This window comes from Centropristis striata, chromosome 18 (genome assembly GCF_030273125.1).
Source record: "Centropristis striata isolate RG_2023a ecotype Rhode Island chromosome 18, C.striata_1.0, whole genome shotgun sequence".
NCBI classification, from domain to species: Eukaryota; Metazoa; Chordata; class Actinopteri; order Perciformes; family Serranidae; genus Centropristis; species Centropristis striata.
In genome coordinates this window covers 15,283,143-15,307,067 of record NC_081534.1, presented here as the reverse complement: position 1 = coordinate 15,307,067, position 23,925 = coordinate 15,283,143, and the positions used below count along the sequence as shown (strand labels likewise).

Here is a 23,925-nt window from a genome sequence, read left to right as displayed (position 1 = left end):
AGAACACAAAGTTGTAGCCTTGGCGATGCTAGATGATGCCTTAAATGTAGATATTAAAACATGAACACTTTTATAACTCCTCTATAACCTGGCAGCTCAAAGGATCACCACAAGGTTGGTACTCAGCATTAATGTCAATCTTTCCTTATGTTCCTGACTTTTGTTGATTAATTATATTTAGAAAAAAGTGTTTAACAAGTGTTTAACAGAACATTTTAACATTGCAGTGAAGTAGACCTTTGACCTTTTGGATTTGAAATGTCATCATGTCAACATTTTATCCTATTAGACAATTGTGTAAATTGTTGTCATAATTAAAGCATAAATTCTTATTGCAAAAGATGTTTTTCTTCAGCTCACAGTGACTGGTGTTTCCCCTCGGTTTGTTGAAGATACAGGTGCATTTATTTGGCAGGAGGCTTGAGGATCCTCACAAAACAAAATGTTTCATTATTTAAACAAAAAGAAATGCAATTTCTTAATAATGATAATAATAATAATAATAATAATAATAATTAATAATTTTGGATCATTATTTGATCCATTGATTTAAGTTGGAAAACCTAGAAAAGATAATAAATGTAAAAAGAACATAAAGCTTATTAAAACTTGCTTAAAATAAAAAATAAAAACTCATAGTAATTTGGTTCTTTTTGATGCTTTTTACAATGATTTTACATTAATTTGGCTTAGGTGTTGCCTAAAACGGCTTTGGTGCTGCCCCATAATGGTAGGTTAACCCTGAACTTGACCTTTGACCACATAAATAAAATCAGTTCATCCTTGAATCCAAGTGGAGGTTAGTGCCCAAATTTGAAAAATTTCCCTCTGGGCGTTCCTATAGATTACCTCATACAAAATGCGCCCTGTCACATTTTGCAGACGTCTGTTTCTTGTACCATTTGTGGTGAAATGTCGCCCCCCAGAGGTAAAAAAAAAAAAAGCTTCAGAGAGATTCAGGAGGCGACAAAGTCAAGTGAACTGTTTCCCACTGTTATCCCACACAAGAGGAGTTGGAATAACAAGAGGTTACGTCACAATTCGTAGGGGAGATGGTATTTTTTTTTAAAAAGACTTGTTTTTTTCAGGCGTTAGTCTACCTTTTTTGTATTTAGTACAGTATTCTGTTCTTGTTCAGACCTAAAAAAAATAAACATGATAATAAAATGATTCCATCATATCTAGGTTCTCGAACAGGTCTCCAGTGCATAGTGCTGAAAAAGCCAAAAAAGTTGAGAACCCATGCAGCATTACACTTTTAGCTCCTTCTTAAACAATGTGTAGAAGCATTTAAAAACAAAAACAAAAAAACAGTAGATTTTCTATAGATGAACATTATGTCTGCAATGCCTAAATAATCTCTCTATCATTGTTCTCTAAAAAATATAAACTAAAACGGTGGTTATTAAAAAAAAAGAAGAAGAAAAACAAACAGGTATTACTTTAATGGTCACTGCATGATATCGTTACACCAGTCGTTGCACTAGGTCTAATCCATAGACTGTATAAAATAGGTCTAATCACTGAGGACGTGCAGTGCTAGTTTATAAAGTCCTTACCTTGAAACAAATTTAAGATTTTGGACTAGGCCTATATTATAAAATTGACTTGTCTTGAGTCACTCATAAGCACAGCTAGCTGTGAGTGGTACTGCTGTGCACACGTCGGTCAAACCCTTATACAGTCTATGGTCAAACCGTGTGATTTTTTTATATTTAACTAATGTGTTGTTTGGTCTGGTTATTCCCATTAGACTATCAAGTGATGAAGGGATTCAATATCGAGTAGTGGGGAAAAGAGTAGTTCCCTGACCGGGAATCGAACCCGGGCCGCGGCGGTGAGAGCGCCGAATCCTAACCACTAGACCACCAGGGACTGATACTTCGTATCGTTCTGTGTAATTTATATATACACTACGGCTACTGTATGTCTTCCATATTTTTGTACTAGTTTTACTTTGCTTTGTAATATCGACCAAAAATGTATATTCAACTTAGCTAATCTTAGCTAACGTATAAAAGCGTTAACGTAACCTGGAAATTAGCTAAAGGAAGAGAGCAGCTATTGGGTGGGCTCATGTTTTTACAGCGCACATGACACCAGAGGGCGTAGTGAAGGTAGTGAAGGCAGGCTTCATTTTGATATTAACATTAGCTGTTAGAGGATGCACGTAAGGTATGTGGGCATTTTTAGCTACCTAATTCTCTGTCATATTTAGCGTTTAAACGCGTCGCTGTGCTGTGTTGTTTAAGCGTCAGTATGGACGAAATTGCATGCGCAGGAGTGGCTTATTTTAAGACAAGAAGCTAACGTTAGCGTCTACACCGAATAACATATCCTTAACATCTCCACCAGGTTGCCATTGTCAGTCCTGTAAACAAAGTGGCTAGCTAGCACAGTTAGCTGTTAAATCTTGAATCTGGGCCGTGTGCGCGGTGGCTGTGTTTGCTTGGCACATATTGCTTTAAGTGACTGGATATCTCCATTGTATTACTGCTGCACCTTAAGAAGACGGTGAAATCTGTTCAATGGAGGAATCCCCCATTGAGCAAGCTGCTACAAACTGAAGAATGTAGCTAGGTGGGGTACCGTTGCTTAAAACGTAGCATATCCTCTCAGGTTAGCGATTCACCTGTTATATAACACGTTAAGGCTACACATGGGTGAACTGAAGGTGCCTAATTTCTGGGTTTTTTTTGTGGTACGTGACATGCGTGTGGTCTATTGTTTCGTTTCCACCTAATCCTGTTGGTGCAGCTAGCTGTTAGTGTAGCTTTTACGGTCTGCATATTTACATCAACTGGATTCCCAAAACTGCCCCTAATTATAGACACAGTGTTGTGATTAAACACAGTTACATAATATAAACGCATGTTTGCTGTGGCTGCATTAAGTTGTAGCAGATGCGTCTCTCCTCTACAGCAGAGGGATGCATTTTCCATGCTGTTGGTCAGCCATTGTCAGCTGAGTGGTCTGACATGCTTATTTTAGGAAGCTTTCATCGCCCTCCACTTAGTCTGATGAGGCTTCACCATCAGTTATTGGGCTTCTGCATTGTACTGAGTGTTGTCGAGTGAGGAGGCACCCTGTGAGCCCGCTAATCCCCTCATTTATTTCTACCTCTGCAGGACAAGAAAGAAGTGTGAGAGCACAGTGTGAGAGGTGATCTTCCTCAGTTTGCAGGCTTGGACACACTGAGTGGGTGTGGGTGGATGTTTGTATGGATGCACTTGACTGCATGCAGATTTAGGACCCTGGCCTGATGGAAAAGAGAGACAGGAAGCCCGGATATTTTGCGAGGTAAGTGTTTTTGTTTGTATTATTTGCATTTAACTTAAATGTTGTTCAAGCAGCAAAACTGATAAAAGAGCTTCAACCTTCAGCATCTGTCTTGTGCTTATGACAAATTGCTCTCATCTTGTTTAGGTGGCACAATGAATCTGTCATTATCTAATGAATATGTATAGATATTTTGTTTTGAATTCATGATCTTGATGTTTTTTTAGGTTGCAAGGTAGGGTCAGGTAAAGCAATATAAAGCAACTTTTTAACCTGAAATTACAGCTTCAGAATTGTAATGGTGTACTGCCTTGTCATAGGGAGAATGGTGCCTCTTCTGTTCCCAGTCTGCACCTGTAATGCCTGTTCTTGCAGCCTGTAACTTTAGTGAGCGAGTACGATCCCCCGAGGAGAAGTGCATAATGCTTTACAGCACTATGTCAAACACTGACAGCGAGCTACAAGAAGAAGCCTGCTTGGTATTCGCAGTACGGATATTCATGGCAGAGACAGACAGAATGTTGTTGTAAAAATGTTGCATTGCTGTGAATAGAATCCTAAAAAAAACATGGGAAAGCCATGATGATAACTAGGTATTTAAGTAGAAAATGCTCCCAGACCTCTAGTTAAGAGTGGTGGTTTACATCTGCAACTATGGAAAATTAATTGCAGAATGCAGTCCTGATTGGCAGTGAATATTCATCAATTTTAAGTGGTTTTGTCTAAATCCTGAAGATGTGATTCTTGACCAAATCGGGTCCAGCATGGGTTGAATGGTCATGCACCATTAGCAATGCTAGGATTATACTTTGTAATTGGGAAAACTAATGCAGTGTTGCAATATACAGTTTATACTGCCCTGACGTAAGCTGAAGTGATCTCACAGCTAACAGGAAAACAGACAGCAGAGTGTGCAGATTTTCCCATGTATTGATTTATTTGAATACCCAATTTATATCTAAAATAAGATTACAGAGTAATTAGAGTGTTAGGTTTCATGAAGTTCAATGAATGATGGTGTGTTTCCTCACCCAAACAGTATGTCTGTGGACAGGACCTCTCTTGGCTCTTTCTGTCTTTGCTCAGGTATCACATGCTGGAGTCTTTTCATGCTTGTTGTAAGTGACATTGTGGCTTTTCCATTGTGCTGCACGGTCGATTGTACCTTGAAAGGTACTTTAACTAATTATTTATTCTCACCTTTTTGGGAATCATAGATCTGCACTGTTAAGTCACCTGTCCCTAAACTGCACCCGGCCGATACGGCCTCATATAATCTGATTCATGCGTCAGAGTTTCTTGGCTAACAGGCACGATTACGACTGTTAAATTGGATTTTGGCCGCATTGTGAAACATGATAGCAGGAAGTGTGTGGAAAAAGGCTTGTCACAGCTATGGTGCATGGACTGACAAGAAATTGACGAGTTCTTAACAAAGATTGACTCTCTCTTTCTGAGATGTGCACAGATGAGACATAACAGAATTGCATCAGCTTCTAATCACTGACAACTGACAGGTGTTTATTTTAGAGAGCGGAGTGCATAATATAAATGTTGTACTACTGGGTAATATGGCTTGAATGTGGTCTCAGGATGTAGTTCTCATTATGCTTGATTTATCCCATTCAATCAAATCAAGATTACTTTATTTATCCCCAAGGGGAAATTCAGTTAGTCTGGTAGAATCTCTAGAAGAATGAGACAGCCTGATGGCTTCAGGAGTGAAGGATCTTTTGTATCTCTCCGTCCTGCAACAGAGAGAGGAGCCGTCCGCTGCTGTTTTTTTTGGTCCATAAAGGTTCTCCCCTGGCAAGTTCCTCAATAACAATACGTCATAGTGTGAGAACATGAACATGACTTGTTTGTCTTGTTGTAGGCCAAAAAAATGAGCAAACAAACCAAAGTGAACTGAAACTCACTTAAATAAGTTGACTTATGAATAAACAGAAGTCATCTAGGGTGTGTCCTATTAACTCCCTGCAAACTCCCTGCAAACTCCCTTAATTCCCTTAAATTCCCTCCATAGAGGTTTTTGGACGCATTATCTTTAGGGGGAGATGGCAGGTTATCGGTAGATTCTACATAGATGTGGTGTACATCTTCTGAAGGCAGGAAACTTGAAGATTAATTTCAGAGACAGTGTTATCGATTAAAATACATTTTTAAACTGTATAAATGCTTAGAACATTGTGATTTTTCATGAGGCTGTGATTATCCTAGAGCTGGACATTTTCTACAGTGATGGTCTTAATACACTTTAATGCTTCTATACTAGATCAATACTATCCTATATGATCTCATTGAATCCACAAGAGTCTCAGCTTTCCTGTGCTGGATGGAGAGATTCAAAAGATCCTTCGCTCCTACAGACATCATGCTGTCTCATTCTTCAAGAGATTCTACCAGACTAACTGAATTTCCCCTTGGTGATGAATAAAGTAATTTTGATTTGATTTTGATACCCAATTTATGCAATTCCAAGACTCTTTATGAACAGTAAGCAGAAATCTTCAATTACAGCAAGCAAGTTGTACTGCATTAGAGAAACTGCACGATTTTTTTTAACCCCAAACTGAGTTGGACAATCATAAAGTGGATGTGTCTTTAAAGGAGAGACTTGTGGGAACCCATTTTCCTTCAGATATCTTGACGTCAGAGGTTAAGGGACCCCTTTGAAAATGGTCAGCCATATCCCTTGAACCTAACTCTTGAGAATTATTTGACTCTCTTCCTGACAAGATGTCATGACATGGTCTTATAGCTTCATATAATACCATTATCTTGCAGCTGTAAAACTGAGTTTGCGGCAGCTTCTGACAGATAGTAAGTCATCCAGGCCTGCCGGTGGGTGACTGGATCTTTATGAGGTTAATATCAGCGTTGTTGAGTGTGGGCTTGTGATGAATGACGTGAGGTAATGCAGTGTATTCTAATGGGCTTTGTTCTTTCTTTTTATATATCTCAGGTTACTTGTACAGGCCATGCGGACGGCCTGGTACAAACCTGCAGTTTGTCATGTGTTTTCTTGATTTGATTGGCCTATGTTGGAAATATTACTTACTATTTTGTAGTGGCATCATATTTCAGTCACTCTCTAATTATTATTGTGTAGGCAGTGCATTAGATCTTAATGTAATTGCAGGCTTTGAGGGAAAACACCACCTCTGACTAAGCTCAAAGGCAGTGTGCATATCTGTGGGAGGGAACAACAAAACAACAGTGGAAAGATGCAAGATGAATATATCAACCTCTAAAGACATACAGTTGCTATAAAGTGCCAGTGTGGACAGAAAGTGAGCATGTCAGGAAGGAAATTTAGCTTTATCTCTCAACACAGCTCCTGCTATAACATGTAGCTCTCCTCATAGTTGCACCATAAGCTGCCTGGCTTCCTGACGAATCGGGGAAAGGTCACTGTAGACCACATACGTGCCAATAACAAGTACTAACCCGCTGTAGACTTCTTCTTCATGTTTTGTTGTGTTCAAAAGGGAAAACTGTTATGTCATCTGGATTTGTTTATACTAAATGATAGAAAAAAACACTTTAATGTAAATAATATATATAAAAAATATGCAAAAGCATGCAAATATTCACTCTGTTACAGTGTCATGTTAAAATCAAAATGATATTCCAAAGAAATTTGCAGCAACTTTGCTATATGGGGATTGGCTTGCTTTTAGAGCCAGTCCTAAGTGGCCGTAAAAGGAACTGCAGTTTTCTTGCCACTGTCATGTTGACTTTATATTTATTTATGCTATGAAGAAATATCCCAAAGTAAAACCGAATGTCTTTGATTTGTTCTCCAGCAAAATAAAAGCAAACAAAGTCTCAAGTAAGACAGAAATGTTCCTAAACACAACAATATTAATGTAATTTATTGCTTTTTGGAATCCACAGACGTTGTTTCCATGGCAGAAGCTACTCTTCCTGGAGTACATATTCAAATGAAATGCATCTTTTAATTCAATAAAGTTACAACATCAACGTTGAATCCAGTAATAACATTATATACAAAACACAACCTCAGATAATTCATATTTCTACCATATGTGCTTATCATCTTTATTTATGTAATAAGTTCATTTTTGTTTTCCTTTTCACTCGTTAGTATCCTTGAAAGTATTCCACTTCTCTGTCATCATGGCAGGAATGGACACTGAAGGTTAGAGGGAAGAGAAGGAGGGCTAAATCTTAAAGTGAATGCTGGATGTTGCTCTTCTCAGACTGAAACAGACGGTGCTGTTGAGACTGTCTGCAGATTCTTGAGTTCACTGCCAGATGTGTGCTGCATCAGTTAAAAGGGGAGAGAGACCTGAGGCTGTGGGGGAGGCCTGAACTGTGTCTGTCTGCAGCCTTATCGACCAACTCTTGCTTTTCCATTAAGGCACTTGAACACTTAAAACACTTCTCTTTTTCATTTTTTCTTTTATTCTTCCTCTGCAGGGCAACACTACATCCTATCACCTGAAGCTTATGATACATTCATTTGGGCTTATCTTTTCTTATCATACTCATATCCACACTTAAGGATTCAGCGGGGTTCTTACAGGGTGCACTATCCTTAAGTGCACCACTAACCTGTGGTCCAACTGCACTGCAGTTCCCCCCCCCTTAATGAACCCCAATAGGGTCTGGAGATGCCATTACATCATCACCTCACCTATCAATGATTAAACAGGGGAAAGAACAGAGTGAGGAAAAGGCAGCTGATGCAGCAAAGTAAAGAGAGAAAAGTTAAAGCTCAATCCAATAACTTTGAGTACAAAAGCAGCACCTGGAGAGAAGGTCTGAATTCATAGTGGAAGGTTTCTGTTGCTATGTTAAAGTATCAGCGATGGAAGTTACAGATTGAATGTTTTGTTTTTTTTTAGCAAATAATGCCTATAACGACTCGTTTTGAACGGGTACGGCACTGTTTCAACAACAAACAAGCATGTGCTGCCTCTGTGAGTCAAATGCAACACAATTTTAAGAAAAAATAACACAAGTTGACATTTTAATATCAACTATAGCATTATAATTGCACTGATATATGCTTGTGCACATGTTCATACATACTGTATATAAGGCACCACAGGAATGAGTTCTTAAACCAGGAGGGAAGTTAGCATTTTAGCGCCCTGGGGTCTCTCCACTCAAACTCAATGAGGATTTTGAATGGGTTTTTGGTTAGATGCCTGAAATAAGGTCTGTGGTTACACAAGCTGAAGAAATTAGTTAATACTCCAATTTGTGAACTTTTACGTGTCCTTATAAAGGCGGTTGCTAACTAGTGGCTAAATGAGACTACTGTGGTTGTTTGGGACATTAAACGTCATCACCCCGGACATGGACGACAACTCTCTCACTTGTCGCCTCACAGCCTCTAGTCATGTTTTTCAGAACTCCTGTAGATTGTAGAGTAGTTTAATAAGTAATTTATTCAACTGCGGTTTTGCTAGCTTGTTGGAGATTCATAATGGTAGTGATGTTCAAGTTATGCGACCATGGAGCATTTCGGTATAGTGCAACATTAAGTTCTTTACTTCTGTTGGCTACATTTACGCTTCACACATGATGAAAGTGGTGTTCATTTGTAAAGATTATCCTGCTGATTTGTGTTTTCCACAGAGCTTATTTTCTGCAGTAAGCAAAAATCCCATAGGTGAATTCTCAATAGACCCCATGGTGATGCTAATTTCCGGGTTAGACGTGAAAAATACGTCATTTTGTTTCCTCTCTATTGATCCCAACCTTGAACAGGTATTGTGGTATAAGTTATAATAAATTGGGTTAAAAATACATTTCTCCGCTGGTGTCCCATCAGGCTGAAGAGGCGGAGACAGCTCAAGCAGAGCCAATCAGAGAAGACTGCAAATGAACCAAACCCCGCAATCATTTCCTGTCCAGACAACCCAAATGACAACGACCCCAACAAGAAGACGGACCTACAGAGAATAACGGCAAAGCCACCCGCAGGCTCGGGTAAGACTTGTGTCTATATGTGCAGGGTGTGAATACATAGACGCTCAACTGAACTGTGGCCACTCCATTTGGGATACTTCTGGTACCATTCCTCCTAATGCTCCCAGACCTCTTATTAAGAGTGGTGGGACTCCTAATCTTTACCTTCTCAGTATTTTCAGACGGATTAGCTCTTCATCATCTAGCTAATCCTTCTACAGAGCAAATCCCCATCATTCTGACAACCCTGTGAAACTAATGACAGCATGTCCTCAAAGAAACACTGACCTATCTCCAGAAGCTTTGTGATAATCACTGGGTAAAGTATTATAGTAGAAGTATAATGAAGACAGAAATATTCTAGTCAGGGCCTAACCTTGGTGAAACTGCTCCATTTAATCAGAAAGAAATCTTCCACCCTGTAGGGCAAAACCAAATAAATATCTCCTTTGCTAGGAATCAAAAGCCTGAATGCTCCTGTAGCAGAAATGTTTATTCTCTGTAAATTCCCATTTTCAGACAAGAAATATGCCATCGGGTGTTCTTACTATTACTGTCAATGTTAATTGTATTCCCCTGCTCTGTTTTTGGACTGATAACTCAGCGCAACGCTCCTCTGCCTTGGAAACCACCTCAGCAGTTTGAAACAGGAAGTTGCATAACGTTTTATCCTGTACTGTTTTACAGTTGATGATGACACTTAAGGAGTTGCATTAACAAAGTCTGAGAGTACTGAGAATTGGTGCTAATGTTGAATCACTATCTTAAAAATTACATAGAATCTTAGTCAGGCTAGTAATATCTTTTTTATTATTATGACTTCAATGTGAAAGAGGGGTTGAGGTATTTTCTATACGTAGGGAAAATACCAATCATAATATTTTCATATCCACTGCCTATTTATGTCTTAAACACTCCAGTAATTGCTTTAAATATTTGGCTATTCTGCAGCTTTTGGAAATGACAATTTAAAAAAAAAAAAGAAAATTAAATGAATGTATTGAAAAAAGAAAAGTAATGTTTATTATTGTCCATTTTTGAAATAATAATTTTTAAAAATGGTCACATATCTGACTCAGGCACTTCACACAGTGCAGAAACAGATTAAAGAAACACTGTCACATGCAGAAGTCCAGAGCTTCCTCTGTTTATCCACCAGCAAAATGTAATTTGTATGTAACACAGACCTTGTTGAAAATCAGCGATGTTTCCTTTAAGCGTGACTGGAAATGTATCACAAAGAAAACACTGATTTCTTTGACGATAAGATATTATTGTCGGTGTTGCTACCTGATCCGTCGCCTATATCGTGCCTGATTGGTACTGGGCATGTGCAATTCTCAGTAGACATTAAAAACGGAAGTGAGACTCACTTGTTACCTGTGTCATACACTATATGCAGTTGACACATTTTGTGATTCATCAGATTTATGTATGCTGAATAACACATTTATAGTATCATTCCACTGTTTTTCTATGGTTGTTTTCACTATTTAATATCAAGCAAGACTTCCTGGATGCATTTTTTTTTAACCTCAACTCCATTGTTTCATTAGGCTGTTTAAATTAAAATAAATTCTTTGTGACGGACTAATGTCAGTAGTCGTGTTTCTATCAACGATTTTCTATGCACACTTTGAAGATTGGCATGAGAAAATCTTTAAGGAAACAAAATTCGATAAAACTTTCAAAAATGCGCATAAAAGTTTTATGCTCAATCAAGGTGTTTTTTGTCTTTTTCGACATATAGTTAATGTGCTAAAAGGGAGAATGCTTTTTCTGAATAAATTCTGACATAGCAAACATTTAACTCACATGATCAGCTGTTTCCGCTCTGACACTGACATGAAAGAACAATTATAAGTTGCCCAGTTGAATCCAATTCCTGAAGACTTATCTCCATTTTCTCTTGTGGGTGACCAAAGCTGTCCATCAAAATTCTGTCAAAATTCCTTTTGTTGTTGTGTTTTTTTCTATCTTGTGCAATCTCTACTTTTTCTATTGTTTACTGAGAGATTAGCCTACAGCAATACATTACACTTTGACATAAGTATGTTCATGCAGCTTTGTTTATTTGCTCTATACCAGTTCATGGAAAAGTCCCTAATTCGCACTTTCTTTAATGCCACATTTTTTGCATCGACTTTAATGGAAACGTGGCTAGTGTAAGCTAATTGTCAGAACATATTTATAGCTTCATATTTGCACAACAATAAACATGTCTTCAGTGTTTGCTACATTATGCATCGTGCCATCCTGTGTTGCTGGGTTTGTTTGCAGCATAAATCATCACCAGCTCCTTCATATTGACAGTGATAATGGACTCTAGTCATGTGTGCAGTGGGTCAGCCAGCTGTGTAAACTCTGCAGTGTTTTAATAGGAACACAACATTGTAGCCTGTAGCCCATCAAATCAAATATGAAGCTCTGCAGTGTAATAGACAAACAAACTCTTTAGGTTATATGAGTTTTCAGGTTGAAGTCCATATCCTCCAATGTGTGGTAGCATATTACGGCATTACGCTTAGTCATGCCCTCTGTTTCCATGGAGGCAGCAGCAGTGTAATTTAGCATTCAGGGAGTGGTACGCTAATAGCTTCTGTGTTCTTGGCGAGAAAAAAATGCTGACTGTGGGGCTTGTCTACTACAAGGGTCAGATTGTGTGTGTTTATGATAACTGCTTCAGCATGTGTGGGGCAGTGTTTGAAGGCTGGATAATGACAGAGGACAAACAAGCACTGGTACTGACTCAAAAGACTATTAAGTAGAGGAAATTTAGAAGTCATCTCTTTGGATTACCCTCACTGGATGTTTTTTTTTTACTTTGAGTGTTTATTATTACAGAGTTATATACGTCTTTTAGCTTGCCTAGACAATATGAGATGTACAGAGTGTCAGGAAACCTCTTTACATAACACCTGACCTCCATGCATTTTTGCATGTTTTATTAATGTACATTATGCACACTTTATTTGTGAATATTATCTAAATCTCTTGTTTGTGTACGCATACGTTGCCAATAAATCTGATTTTGATTCTAAACCAGACTTTATATCAGTGTCTTATTTCCTCCCCTATAATTGTCCTCAGTCTGAAAAATAAATTTTTCATTTTCGGTTTTTCTCTAGACGATGGCTGTAAAAGTAACAATCAGGCAAAGAGGGAGAAGAAGAGGCCGCCAGGCACGGTTGAGGTCATTGTGAGTAAAACTAAAATGAAAACGCATTTAAATAACATTCTGATTTCTTAGCAGAAATGCTATAGTAATGTTAGTTTATTTTGACCTGTCTGCCCTTTTTAAAAAAATCTCTTGTTACAGGTCGGACCTGATGATTCCCTCAACAGCATCGCACTCAAGTTCAACATCACCCCAAATAAGCTGGTCCAGCTGAACAAGCTCTTCTCCCGCAGTGTCTACCCGGGTCAGGTGAGAACCTCGGCAGCACCACACACATCACTGCTTCACTTCCCTCGTTATCCCTCCGACTGTCTGACCATCTGCTATCCGTCATCGTTATTACAGAAGCTGTTTGTCCCCGATGTGAGCCAGTCAGACACGGACCTGAAGTCTCCGAGTTCCTCTGATCCCTCGTTCACAAATGGCTTATCAGAGAAAGCATCACATGTAAGTAAAAGTTGTCTCATGAAGTTGCTTATAGTTTTTTTGGCATTATGCAGTAGTTTACAGTTATAGCTATTAGTGACAAATTTAGTGACAAATTTGTTAGAAAGGCACATCACACGGCGCCCCCTAATGCTACCTATACATCAGAAGACTTGAAAAGATTTGGAAAAGGCTCCTGGAAGACTCTAGGCCCACACCTGCTCACATCTAAAGACAGGTGTTTGGAGTTTTTAGTCCCAGCCTAGTCTCAGACTGAGATTATAGACAGACTGTGAATCTTGCAGGTTAACTATTTACAAGACTACAACTAGATTATTTTAGCATTTTTTTCCCATCATGCTCTTAGTAGAAACTTACAAAATGGAGGAGAAGCAGCTTTTGGCTCCAGCTGCTCTAGAGTGCAGTGACAAAAAGAAGAGGAGAAGACGCCACAAAATGCCCCCTAACAAAGCTGAAAAACAGTTTCTGTTTTTCTGACATGAAAAGTTGACTATTTTATAGTAAAAATAGATAAAAGGAAGAGTAAAGGAAAGGAACATTTAGAAATGAATTCATGATATACATTTATGTCCTATTTAATTATAATTTGTTTAATTGAATAATTATAAGTATCAGCTCTATCAACTTTCATTTAGTTAATCATACATTAATCATCGATTATTACTTATTTATGTATACATTTATTGATAAATTTTAACTGGGTCTCCTTACTGTTCTCTTTACTAAGAAACAGCGCCCCCAAAAATCTAAATATATGACATCACTATATTTTTATTTAGGACTGAGCTTACTATCATTATTGTGATGTTACTCTTTTCCTGTCAAAGTGGTTTTATTGCCGGTCTGGAACCAGGGACCTTTCCTGTGCTCATCTATTGGTTGTTAATTGTGTTATGATAATATCAAACACGTTCGATATGATATGAAACAGCGCAGATTACTACCTTTAACTTAACGATGGAGATGACTGGAGCGCGCCGTGACTCCAGTAAGACTCCTACATTTAATAAAGACTTTCAGCTTTTAGTCTGGGACTGTGGAAATCTTTTGGTGTCAGCCCAGCGTTGGTCTTCTTATGTTTGAATCTTGACCTAAAACCCTCTCCAGTCGCCAGTGGTGTTCACCAAGGCTCTATCCTCATTCTCCTGCTTTTCTTCTTTTTTTTTTTTTTTTTTTTTTTTTTTTTACTTCCCCTTGGCTTTTTTTTTCAGGAAGCATAATAGTCAATTTCACTGCTTCACCCAGCTCTACCTGTCAACCAAATCCACTTCCACTCTCCCTCCCTCCCTCTTCCCTGTCTGACTGCTTACTGGAGATTAAAACCTGGTTCTCACACAACTTTCTCAAACTTAACAGTCATAAAACCAAAATCCTTCTAATTCTTAATTGCTTGTTTTAAACCTTGGTGTGCTTGAGTCTTTAGAAAGGAGCCCACAAACAAAATAATAACTAATAACATATATTCTTATTCTTAGTATTATTATAACCTTTATTTAACCAGGAGAATCCCATTGAGATTAATAACCGCTTTTTCAAGGGAGACCTGGCCAAGATAGGCAGCAGCAAGTACAAAACAGTAACAAAATAACACAGTTAAAATACAAACTAAGGACAAACAAAAATGCAAAAATGATTAAATTTGCAAACAGATAATGAAAAACACATATAAATCCACCTTTGATCTTTATTTGGTTTATTTATATTTATTATACTTAATTTTTAGCTTATGTAAAACACAGAAGGCACTAGTGAAATCCGTCTTCGACCACTTATCTAAAGAGTTTCACACTGATTAATTAGATAATGTAACAGGGGTCTGTTTAACTGTGAGGCTATGATGTTTAAGTAAAGTTTCTGCTTGGATACTACCAATTTTTTTAATTAATCTCTTGAAATTCATTTCTGACCCCCTCAATGGTGTATTACTAAATGTCATCAAAAATATGTGTAAGCAGTTTCTAAGTGTATTGGATTTAGGAGGCTCTATTGGCAGAAATGTTTTTTTCAGAGTGGGTAAACAATGTAAAATGCTCTGTTGGCCTAAAATCTCTGAATTAGCAAAGGTCAAAGGCTGCGATAATAGACTTTTAACCAGATAGTGATTTTACTTTTCATAACAGGCACACTCGGTCTCTGATGTGTCCTTTTAACCTCTTTCAGGACGGCTTTTCAAACTGCACGTCAGCAAAATCCCTCCGGCGTGAGCTGTCCCCAAATTCAGAGGACGAGAGCCCGGCGACGGTTAAATTCATCAAGATGAGCTGCAAATATTTCACTGATGGCATGGTAAGTAGCAGAGAAAATGAATGCTGGAACACTAACATAATTTGAATTTTTATATATCGAACAAAAAAGCCCTTTCAACAGGTTTGACTCTATACTGTTTGTTTCCTGCCCCCCTCAGCACTGTCTGCTGTCTCTCTGTGTGTTGTCTGGTTGTTGCAGGGCGTGGTAGGGGGTGTGCTGATTGTGACGCCCAACAACATCATGTTTGATCCCCACAAGTCAGACCCCCTGGTGATCGAGCACGGCTGCGAGGAGTATGGCCTGATCTGCCCCATGGAGGAGGTCGTCTCTGTGGCGCTGTATGATGACGTGTCACGCATGAAGCTCAAAGATGCTCTGCCATCGTAAGAGCTCCAAACCGCTCGCTTCCCTCTTTCCCCCCTCTTTCCCCCCTCTTCTATGTTTCTTCTTCCTGTCCTCAGCTCTGATTCCTCCTTTCTTGTTCCCTTTTTCGGCTCCTAAATTTCTTGATCTTCTTGGAGAATAAAACCGTACAAAGCTCTTTCTATCTCCAGGACTTTTCGCATTTTCTCTCTTAACCACATCCTTTTTTTTTTTTTAATCAAAATCTTTTGTTTCCACTGGATCCTGTCTAGCTCTTAGTTTAACCCACTGAACCCCGAGCAGTTTCAGAGTTTTTCTTTTTCCTCCTGTCACATTTTACTCACCATGCCTTCATTTTTCACTCTAATATAAAAATCCTGCACCTCCATGGAAACTGTACAATCATGGTTAGACGTGTAGAAAACTTAAAAGGTCTTATGTGCAGAATAACAACAGTTATAACGTCTTAAATATTGAAAGAAAAAAGATTTATTAGATTGTTTATTTCACAAAAATGGGAAGAAAAAGAAATCTATATACACAACACCCCCCACACCCCCACCCCGCCCTCAGATTCCAGTTGTTCAATTTGTGTAATTTTTCATGAATGTTTTGATTTGTTTTTCATTAATCTTTTAATTTTTGATTAATTTGCTGTTTTACATCGCACGTGTTATTTTGTTTTGTATCATTCTGGTCATTTATAATTTCAGTTTGGACCTTTTCTTTGTTTTTGTTATTTCCCTCCTTCTCATTTTCATCCTGGTTTGCCGTGCGGTTTGTGTGATGCCCCGTGACCCCACAGAGACCTACCCCAGGATTTGTGTCCTGTGTACAGGCCCGGCGAGTGGGAGCAACTGCCATCAGAGCGAGATCTGAACCCCTTCAGCCGTTACGAGGAGCTCGACCCGAAGCGACCGATCGTCTTGGACGACATCGAATCAACCCTCTCAGAAACTGGTAACAACATGTCATCCAATGTCGACTGTATTTGACTGTAGTGAGTCCTATGTGATCCTCATCTTAATCTTAGCAATGAATGACATCACTCCAAAGTGGTGGGAACTCTGGATATATCATTGATGACTCTGTTTTATTTCCACCAGCAGCAACTATCGGGTGTTTTTTTTTATGTTTCATATGAATGAAAGTGGCTTGTGAATTTTCAATTTTAGCTCAATTAACAAATTTGTACATTGTCAACTGCTGAGCATCCAAACTTTCTTCTAGGATTAATCTTTAACAAGAGAAACTTAAATCTGAGAAGCTGAAACCAGTGAATATTTTCTGATTTTTGTTTCTTGATATTCAATGAAAAATTCTGTTTTGTCGTCTTAATAACAGCGAGCACAGAGGGCGAGCAGGCAGAAAAGTCTCCTTCAGATGAAGGCTTCACAGAGCTGGAGCCAACTGTCTACGGCAGCACTGAAGATGCAGAGGGGACGTCCTCAAAAACCCCTAGCATTGTCAGCAGGGACCAGCAGGAACTAGGACGGAGCCAGGACAAGTCGATTCTAAGTCAAACTAAAGGGAAGCTGGACGATGAAGAGGACGAAGGCGTAGCTCATAACAGCTCTATTGAGGATGGAGAGTCGATACAATCATCTTTAGAAACTGAAAAACAGAACGAATCACGTGATAAACCTACAAACCGAGAGGAAACCAAAGATGTAAAACCTAAAGGGACCGAAGAGCTGCTAAATGGTGCGCATGAGGAAATATTCGGCGCACCAGTGGACCAAAACAGGAAACTGAATCTGAAAGAGGCTTCGGAGGTTTGTGGGAGCTCGAGTCCAAAGAGACAAAGCCCAGACAGACCAGCATGTGGAGCCGAACTCAGTGAGGAGGAGAGACGGAAGAAAAGCTATGAGGCAGAAGTGAAGTCATGGCTGATGGAGAGGATGCAGGCTCCAATAGAAGGTAGGAACCATAAATTACAAAATGTACTCCACTGATGTGTCCCCACATCCTCCCTGGAGAATAGGGAAAATCCAGACTTTGGCGCCTCCTGCAGGCCACAGATGAAGCCTACAATAAATTTAAGAAGTGAAACAAATCTCATTCTCTATTTTTAATTCTTTTGTTCTCTTTAGACATGCTTTTCTCATCCGAGGAGAAAAGTAAAAGCCCTCCCATGTTCCTCTGCTTCAAAGTGGGGAAGCCAATGAGGAAGTCCTTTGCCACTGGGATGACCTCTAGTCCCGCCCACTCATTTGGGGGCCGAGGTAAACAGCCAGAGTACTGGTTTGCTGTGCCACAAGAAAGGTGAGATGATAAAAAGAAACTTGACACTTGTCTTAAACTATGTGTAGTATGTGTAAGATAATGATGTGCTTTTTTAACCAATCTAATATCCTGTGTCTGTGTGTGTGTCTGTGTGTGTGTGTGTGTGTGTGTTCCAGGGTGGACCATCTGTATGCATTTTTCGTCCAGTGGTCTCCAGATGTGTACGGGAAGGAGGCTCGAGAGCAGGGCTTTGTCGTGGTGGAGAAGGACGAGCTGGACATGATCGACAACTTCTTCAGTGACCCTGCGTCCTGCAGCTGGGAGGTAAACACAGTAGGACAGTCGCTTCCTACTACATACACTACCAGTCAAAAGTTTGGACACACCTCATTCAAAGGTTTTCATTTCATTTTTATTATTTTCAACATTGTAAATGAATACTGGAGGCATTAAAATTATGAAAGAACACATACGGAATTATGTAGTGAACCAAAAACAAAGGATATATTTTATATTTTAGATTGTTCACAGTATCCACCTTCTGTTTTGACTACAGCTTTGCACACTTCTGTTATTTGTGGATTTTTTTTGCCTTCTTAATGTGTTTGAGACCATCAAAGCAAACATGGCTACTTTGAAGAATCTAAAATCTAAAACATATTCTGGTTTGTTTGACATGTTTTTGTTCCCTACATCATTTAATATAACATAACATAACATAATGTGTTCCATCATACTTCTGAGCATTTAATAAAAATAAACTTCCAGTCAAAATAAACTTTTGACTGATAAACACTGATACTGTTTACACTGACATTTCTAATGAATAATTATGTTTATGCACTGTGGCTCGAAATCTTTTTCTGTTTTGGAATGAGCATCATTTATGACTGATGCTTGTTTTGTCTTTGTACCATTGATTTTTTTAATTTAATATTGAGCTTATTAATATCCGCTCCAAGATCATCACCATCGATGAGGCCAAGCGCAGGCAGAGTTTCGGCAGCTGTGACGGAGAATTGTCAGTGGACGCTCTGCCCATACTCAGCGATGCCAGCGATCTGCTGCAGGACACACACATCGAGAAGGTACACATGAAACAATCCAGTTACTGGGGTTGTCAAAAGTATCGATACTCAAAAAAGTATTGATACTAAAACGTTGTATCCGGATACAATACTCATTTTCAAGTATCGAGTATCTGAAGCTTGTTATCATAGTTGCAGTTTCTTTTTGCACAACTGTTTTTTTATTATAAATATTTAACCTTTGGTTCTGTTAATTTTTTACATGTTGCATTTTTCTTGTTAATAAAAATATTTCTGTTAAGTATCGGTATCGAGTTGAAAATTTTAGTATCGTGACAACCCTACCAGTTACCGATACTGAAGAAATCTGATCTTACTGATTATAATCTGTGTTCGCCCTCCAGCTTGCCTGTCGCTTGCCAGCCCGTGTGCAGATTTACCCCTGGAGACTGGTCTACAGCACTGTGAAACATGGGACCAGCCTGAAGACGCTGTACAGGAGCCTGGCTGACGTGGACAGTCCCGTGCTGCTGGTCATCAAAGACATGGATAACCAGGTAGATACTGTCCAAACCAGTGGACTGTATGTAAATAACTGGGGTCTCACTGTTTTGTAATATAGTAGGTTAATAGCAGCCAAAGAAAAAAGTACTTTGTTATATATGATATGACACATATGAAAAAAATGCAAAGACGTGATATGAAGTCTCTTGTTATGTTTTCACTTTTAAAAACTGAATGACGACATAAACACTTGAAGAGCGATGATTACTGCCTGATTTTTGCAAAAACATACATAACATTAAGTATTATTCAACTAACTTAATTAAAATTAAAATCTTCATCATTGCCGTCGTATTAATTTGAGCAAAAAAAGCTTACTGTATCAAACCTTGCTAGCATGAATTACCAGGTTTAATGTCATCCAAAACTTATTTAAACACAAAAAACATTTAAATATGCAAGATTAGTGTGAAAACTAACCTCCTGCCTCTTCGGGGACTAAAACATAGAACATTGAACTCCTTGACGTTATCTTTACAGTTTAATCTCGATTGAGTTAGTTTTACCATCGACAGGAAGTCTCTTTTCGTCCTTTCAAAAATAAAAGCGTCCGTTATCAAAACAGGCTTTTGCATAGTACTGTATACATATCTTTTATTTTGCCGATATATGCATGTTTTTATACACACTGTAGTATATATAAAAGCAGCGATTAATAAATTAATTGATCATTAACGTTATAGAAGCTTGAGTTGGCAGGTTTCTTCCAAATGCCCATCCCTAGTACCCAGCATGCCAATCGGCAGTGTAACGGTTCTTTGGGTCACCTTTCAACACACTACACAGTTTGTACATGAACATCCAGCCAAGTCTGAAGTCAACTGAATGAATGGTTGTGAGAAAAAAAGGACAGACGGAGACTCTTTCCGTTTTAGTAACCTCATCCTGAGGTTAGAATTGTGTTTTTAATTTATGGCCCTGTGTGTATGATTTTAAAAACAACTACTAGTTGAACCAGTTTGTTTATGACATTGTGTTCCAAGCCTTTTCTTCCTCAAACTGAATCCGACCCTTATCGTAGGTGTTTGGGGCGTTCTCGACTCATCCCTTCAGAGTGAGCGAACACTGCTACGGCACAGGAGAGACGTTCCTCTTCAGCTTCTGTCCTGAGATTAAGGTTTGTGTTCAGTTAGTTTTTTATCTATGTTTTTTTGGTTTTATTCCACAAATGGCAATATCAGACAGTCTGCTCTCGATTTTTCAGGTGTACCGCTGGACGGGGGAGAATTCCTACTTTGTGAAGGGAAATACTGATTCTCTGCAGATGGGAGGAGGAGGGTGAGTGGAGACATTCCTAACTTGTTTTATGTGTTTTTTTGGTGTGGAAGCCCTTTTCCACCGATGTAATGAGAGAAAAGAGCTTATGTTAGTCATTATAATGAGAAACTTTCTCGAAATAATAACTTGGTTTCTAAATATATTAAGAAACTTTATTGAAAGAATGACATAGTATTGTAAAATATTGACTTAGTATCTCAAAATAATAAGAAACCGTGAAATATGGACTCAGTATTGTAAAATAATGCCTTAGTATCTCAAAATAATGAGAAACCTTCTGGAAAATAATGACTTGGTATTTTAAAATAATGACAAACTTTCTCAAAATAATGAGAAGCCTCGAAATGCTTAGTATCTTAAAATAATAAGAAACTTTATTGAAATAATGACATCGTATTGTAAAATAATGACTTAGTATCTCAAAATAATGACTTAATATCTCAAAATAATGACAAATTTTCTCAAAATAATGACTTAGTATCTTAAAATATTAATAAACCTTGAAATATGGACCCGGTATTGTAAAATAATGCCTTAGTGTTTAGAAATGATGACTTAGTTTTGCAAAATGAGAAACCTTCTCAAAATAATGAGATAAGAAAGATATTTTGAGAAAGATTCTCATTATTTTAAGTCATTATTTTGAGAATATATGACTTAAACAACTTTTTGTTCATCATAAAGTAAAATGTTTAAGTTCATGTTTTCTTTTACTGACAGAAATTGACCAATCACACATTTATATCAATAATCTGAACCATTGCTTGCTGTTCGTTACCCCTCTCTGCAGGGGTCAGCTGGGTCTGTGGCTGGACGCCGAGCTCTACCGAGGCACCACCACCAAGTGCGCCACCTTCAACAACCAGCCTCTCTCCACCCAGCAGGACTTCAACATCCACAGCGTGGAGGTCTGGACCTTTGAGTAGCATCTCCTGCGACCCCTACATTCACTTACTCTCCGCTCCAAACCTCCAAAACACCCCCTCCGCCCCAAGTCTATTACTCACCACTTGGAGGCAAACCAAGCTCCCCCACAGTGACACTAAATGTTGAGTGAGAGAAGCCTGCGCCGCTGTTACGCTGCCTGAGTCTTCTTTATGAGGTGGGTTTGGCCAGTTCCTGTCTGGTTCCTCCTTCCTTGAAAGGCGGGAAGTGTGAGAAAAAGTCTCAGATCATTGGCTGCCTTAGATATCCGTCAGCACCTCCAGCTTTCCCAGCATGCAAACTGCCTTACCACCATAAGCGTACGAGGAGAGGAAGGCTGCTGATGTTACTGTTGAGGTTATCCCGAAAATATTTGAACTGTGTATGAAAGAACAAGATTTCCCATCGTGCTGTCTTTTAATTTGTGCAGAAATGATGATCGGGAATGTACAGAATTGTGTGCTGGAGATGTTTGGTATCTTTTTTTTAATCACAATGCAATGAATTTCAAACTTAAAGGAAGAGGATATAGCCAGGGAGAATTTTTTTTAATTATTATTATGTTGGATCCTCCACGATTTAATTAACTTTCAGAGCAGGAAATGTTGAAGTTGTTTACAGTGGAGGAGTTGCACTTCCTCTGAAGGACATCTTTTTCTCTTATTTTGGAGTTTCAGGTGATCTGAATGAGAGTTTTCCATTGCATTTCCTCACAGCGACTTAAAATGTTTTCATTCCCCCATACAATCCAAAACAAGCGGTAAAGCCAGGTTTGCAATGACCAAATATGTTCTATTTTAGTTTAATTTTTGTTGTAAACTCGTCATATTTTATAAAAATATTTTAGACTTTTTTATTTTAAAATTTTATTTTTACATTGTTTTTATTGAGAATGCTCAGTTGTCGTTTTTTTTTTTTTTTATTGTTGTACTTTTATAGAAATATTATGTTCAGTGTTTCTGATCGGACCCAACAAGCACTAGAAATGACTGTCAGTATTGAATTAATATTTCACGTCGACTGATTTGATCACCTTTTGATATTCATTTGTGGTCGTTGTTGTTTAGAGAGCCAGTAAAAGTTGAACATGATATCACTTTGCACTACAGGATAATCGACCCTGCGTAAATTAAGCATTTCTTCAATGTAGAGTTGTTACTGAATGCTGTTTGATCACCACTACAGGAGGAAGGCTTCCTGTCCAACGACAGGTCAGCCTCTGCTTTACTTAAAAACGGAAAAGGGACAGTTTGTTTTTGCACTTTGGTATGCCACTAACTGAAAATCCAGATCTACTAATATGGAAAAGAAACATTCATTTATATCCTGTGTATCCGACACAGGCTTGTAGTGCATGAATATGCGATACTGAAAATGTCTGACACCACCATACCGCCATACTATCCACTAACGCCGGTTATCGCTTCATGTGAAAATGAGCTTTGTTGTCTTGTGTTGTAACTGTGAATGCTCCCTGAGTATTATTTCTCATGAATCCAAAACTGCTGTGATATCACTATGGATCTATTTATTGTGTTGTTATTGCAACCACATTTAAACCTAAATAAATGTTAAATATATACATATATGATGGTGAGTTGTGCTGTTTATGTTTAGAGCAGTTACAAGGAACTTTCATTTTGAGTTTGGCCGTCCCTGTGGACAAAGCAGTTGTTTTTCCATGAGCACCAGTCTCGTTTTAGAAAACCTCGACTTTTACTGCAGCAAGGTCTGACAGTCTGTCCTGGTTCAGGTTCTTCCGTGTGTCCCTTCCCTCCAGCAGGTCCAGCAAAACGACGTCATGTACAATCATGGAAAAAATTATTAGACCACCCTTGTTTCCTTCATTTTTTTGTTCATTTTAATGCCTGGTACAACTAAAGGTACATTTGTTTGGACAAATATAATGATAACAACAAAAATAGCTCATAAGAGTTTAATTTAAGAGCTGATATCTAGACATTTTCCATGGTTATGATATGGCTAGCTCTTAAATTAAACTGTTGTGATTCAATATTAAAATTGAAAATGTTTCATAATTAGTTTAAACTTCCTTATCGTTTCTTCAATTTCCAATGTTTGCTCTTCAGTGTGAATTAATGATTACATTAGATCATTTAAATATGATTACTTTTATTGAACAGTACCTCTGGCCTGGCTGTGTCTTGTTATATTGTAGAACTTGTGAAAGAAGACTATTGCTGTGTTCCAATACCCATACTTCCATGAGTACACTTAAATGCAGTACACTATCCGCACTCACAAAGTACACAGATTTCAGCAGGTGAGTGTTGTTCCAAATCTAATACTCCGTGATGCACTTACCGGAAATGACGCTCGCGACTGTTATTAAGTTAGTTGATCCTTATGTAACAGGAAGAACAAAAAAGAAACATGAGGCTGAATAATTGCAGTGGAAATGACAGAAGAGGCTTCACTCCTCCC

General features: G+C 38.4%; 1 protein-coding gene and 1 non-coding gene across 6 annotated transcripts; one reads left to right on the top strand and one right to left on the bottom strand.

Annotated features, from left to right (window-relative positions):
- Positions 1-1,803: 1,803 nt before the first annotated feature.
- trnae-cuc (transfer RNA glutamic acid (anticodon CUC)) lies at positions 1,804-1,875 on the bottom strand. Its single transcript has one exon. It is a non-coding gene; the product is annotated as a tRNA-Glu (tRNA).
- Positions 1,876-2,136: 261 nt separating this feature from the next.
- On the top strand, positions 2,137-23,066 carry LOC131991222 (nuclear receptor coactivator 7). 5 transcript variants are annotated; one of them, XM_059356555.1, is made up of 17 exons: positions 2,137-2,175; positions 3,129-3,300; positions 9,089-9,246; positions 12,354-12,424; positions 12,545-12,652; positions 12,749-12,850; positions 15,011-15,136; positions 15,296-15,480; positions 16,299-16,420; positions 16,805-17,380; positions 17,554-17,725; positions 17,863-18,010; positions 18,628-18,774; positions 19,119-19,271; positions 20,300-20,395; positions 20,483-20,556; positions 21,347-23,066. In XM_059356555.1, exons 2-17 carry the CDS (start codon positions 3,263-3,265, stop codon positions 21,480-21,482), a joined length of 2,412 nt encoding a protein of 803 aa, XP_059212538.1. In that variant the 5' UTR covers positions 2,137-2,175; positions 3,129-3,262; the 3' UTR covers positions 21,483-23,066. The 5 variants fall into 5 exon arrangements, with proteins under 5 accessions (XP_059212538.1, XP_059212537.1, XP_059212535.1 ...); XM_059356554.1 differs by having other exon boundaries at positions 16,266-16,420; positions 18,649-18,774; XM_059356552.1 differs by having other exon boundaries at positions 16,266-16,420.
- The last annotated feature ends 859 nt before the right edge of the window (positions 23,067-23,925 follow it).

Bases quoted from the DNA above. Each gene is read 5' to 3' on its own strand.
- LOC131991222 (XM_059356552.1), top strand. From the start codon at position 3,263: ATGGAAAAGAGAGACAGGAAGCCCGGATATTTTGCGAG. The intron at 12,653-12,748 runs GTGAGAACCTCG...TCGTTATTACAG, and splicing joins GCAGTGTCTACCCGGGTCAG to AAGCTGTTTGTCCCCGATGT. The intron at 20,557-21,346 runs GTGAGTGGAGAC...CCCTCTCTGCAG, and splicing joins CTGCAGATGGGAGGAGGAGG to GGGTCAGCTGGGTCTGTGGC.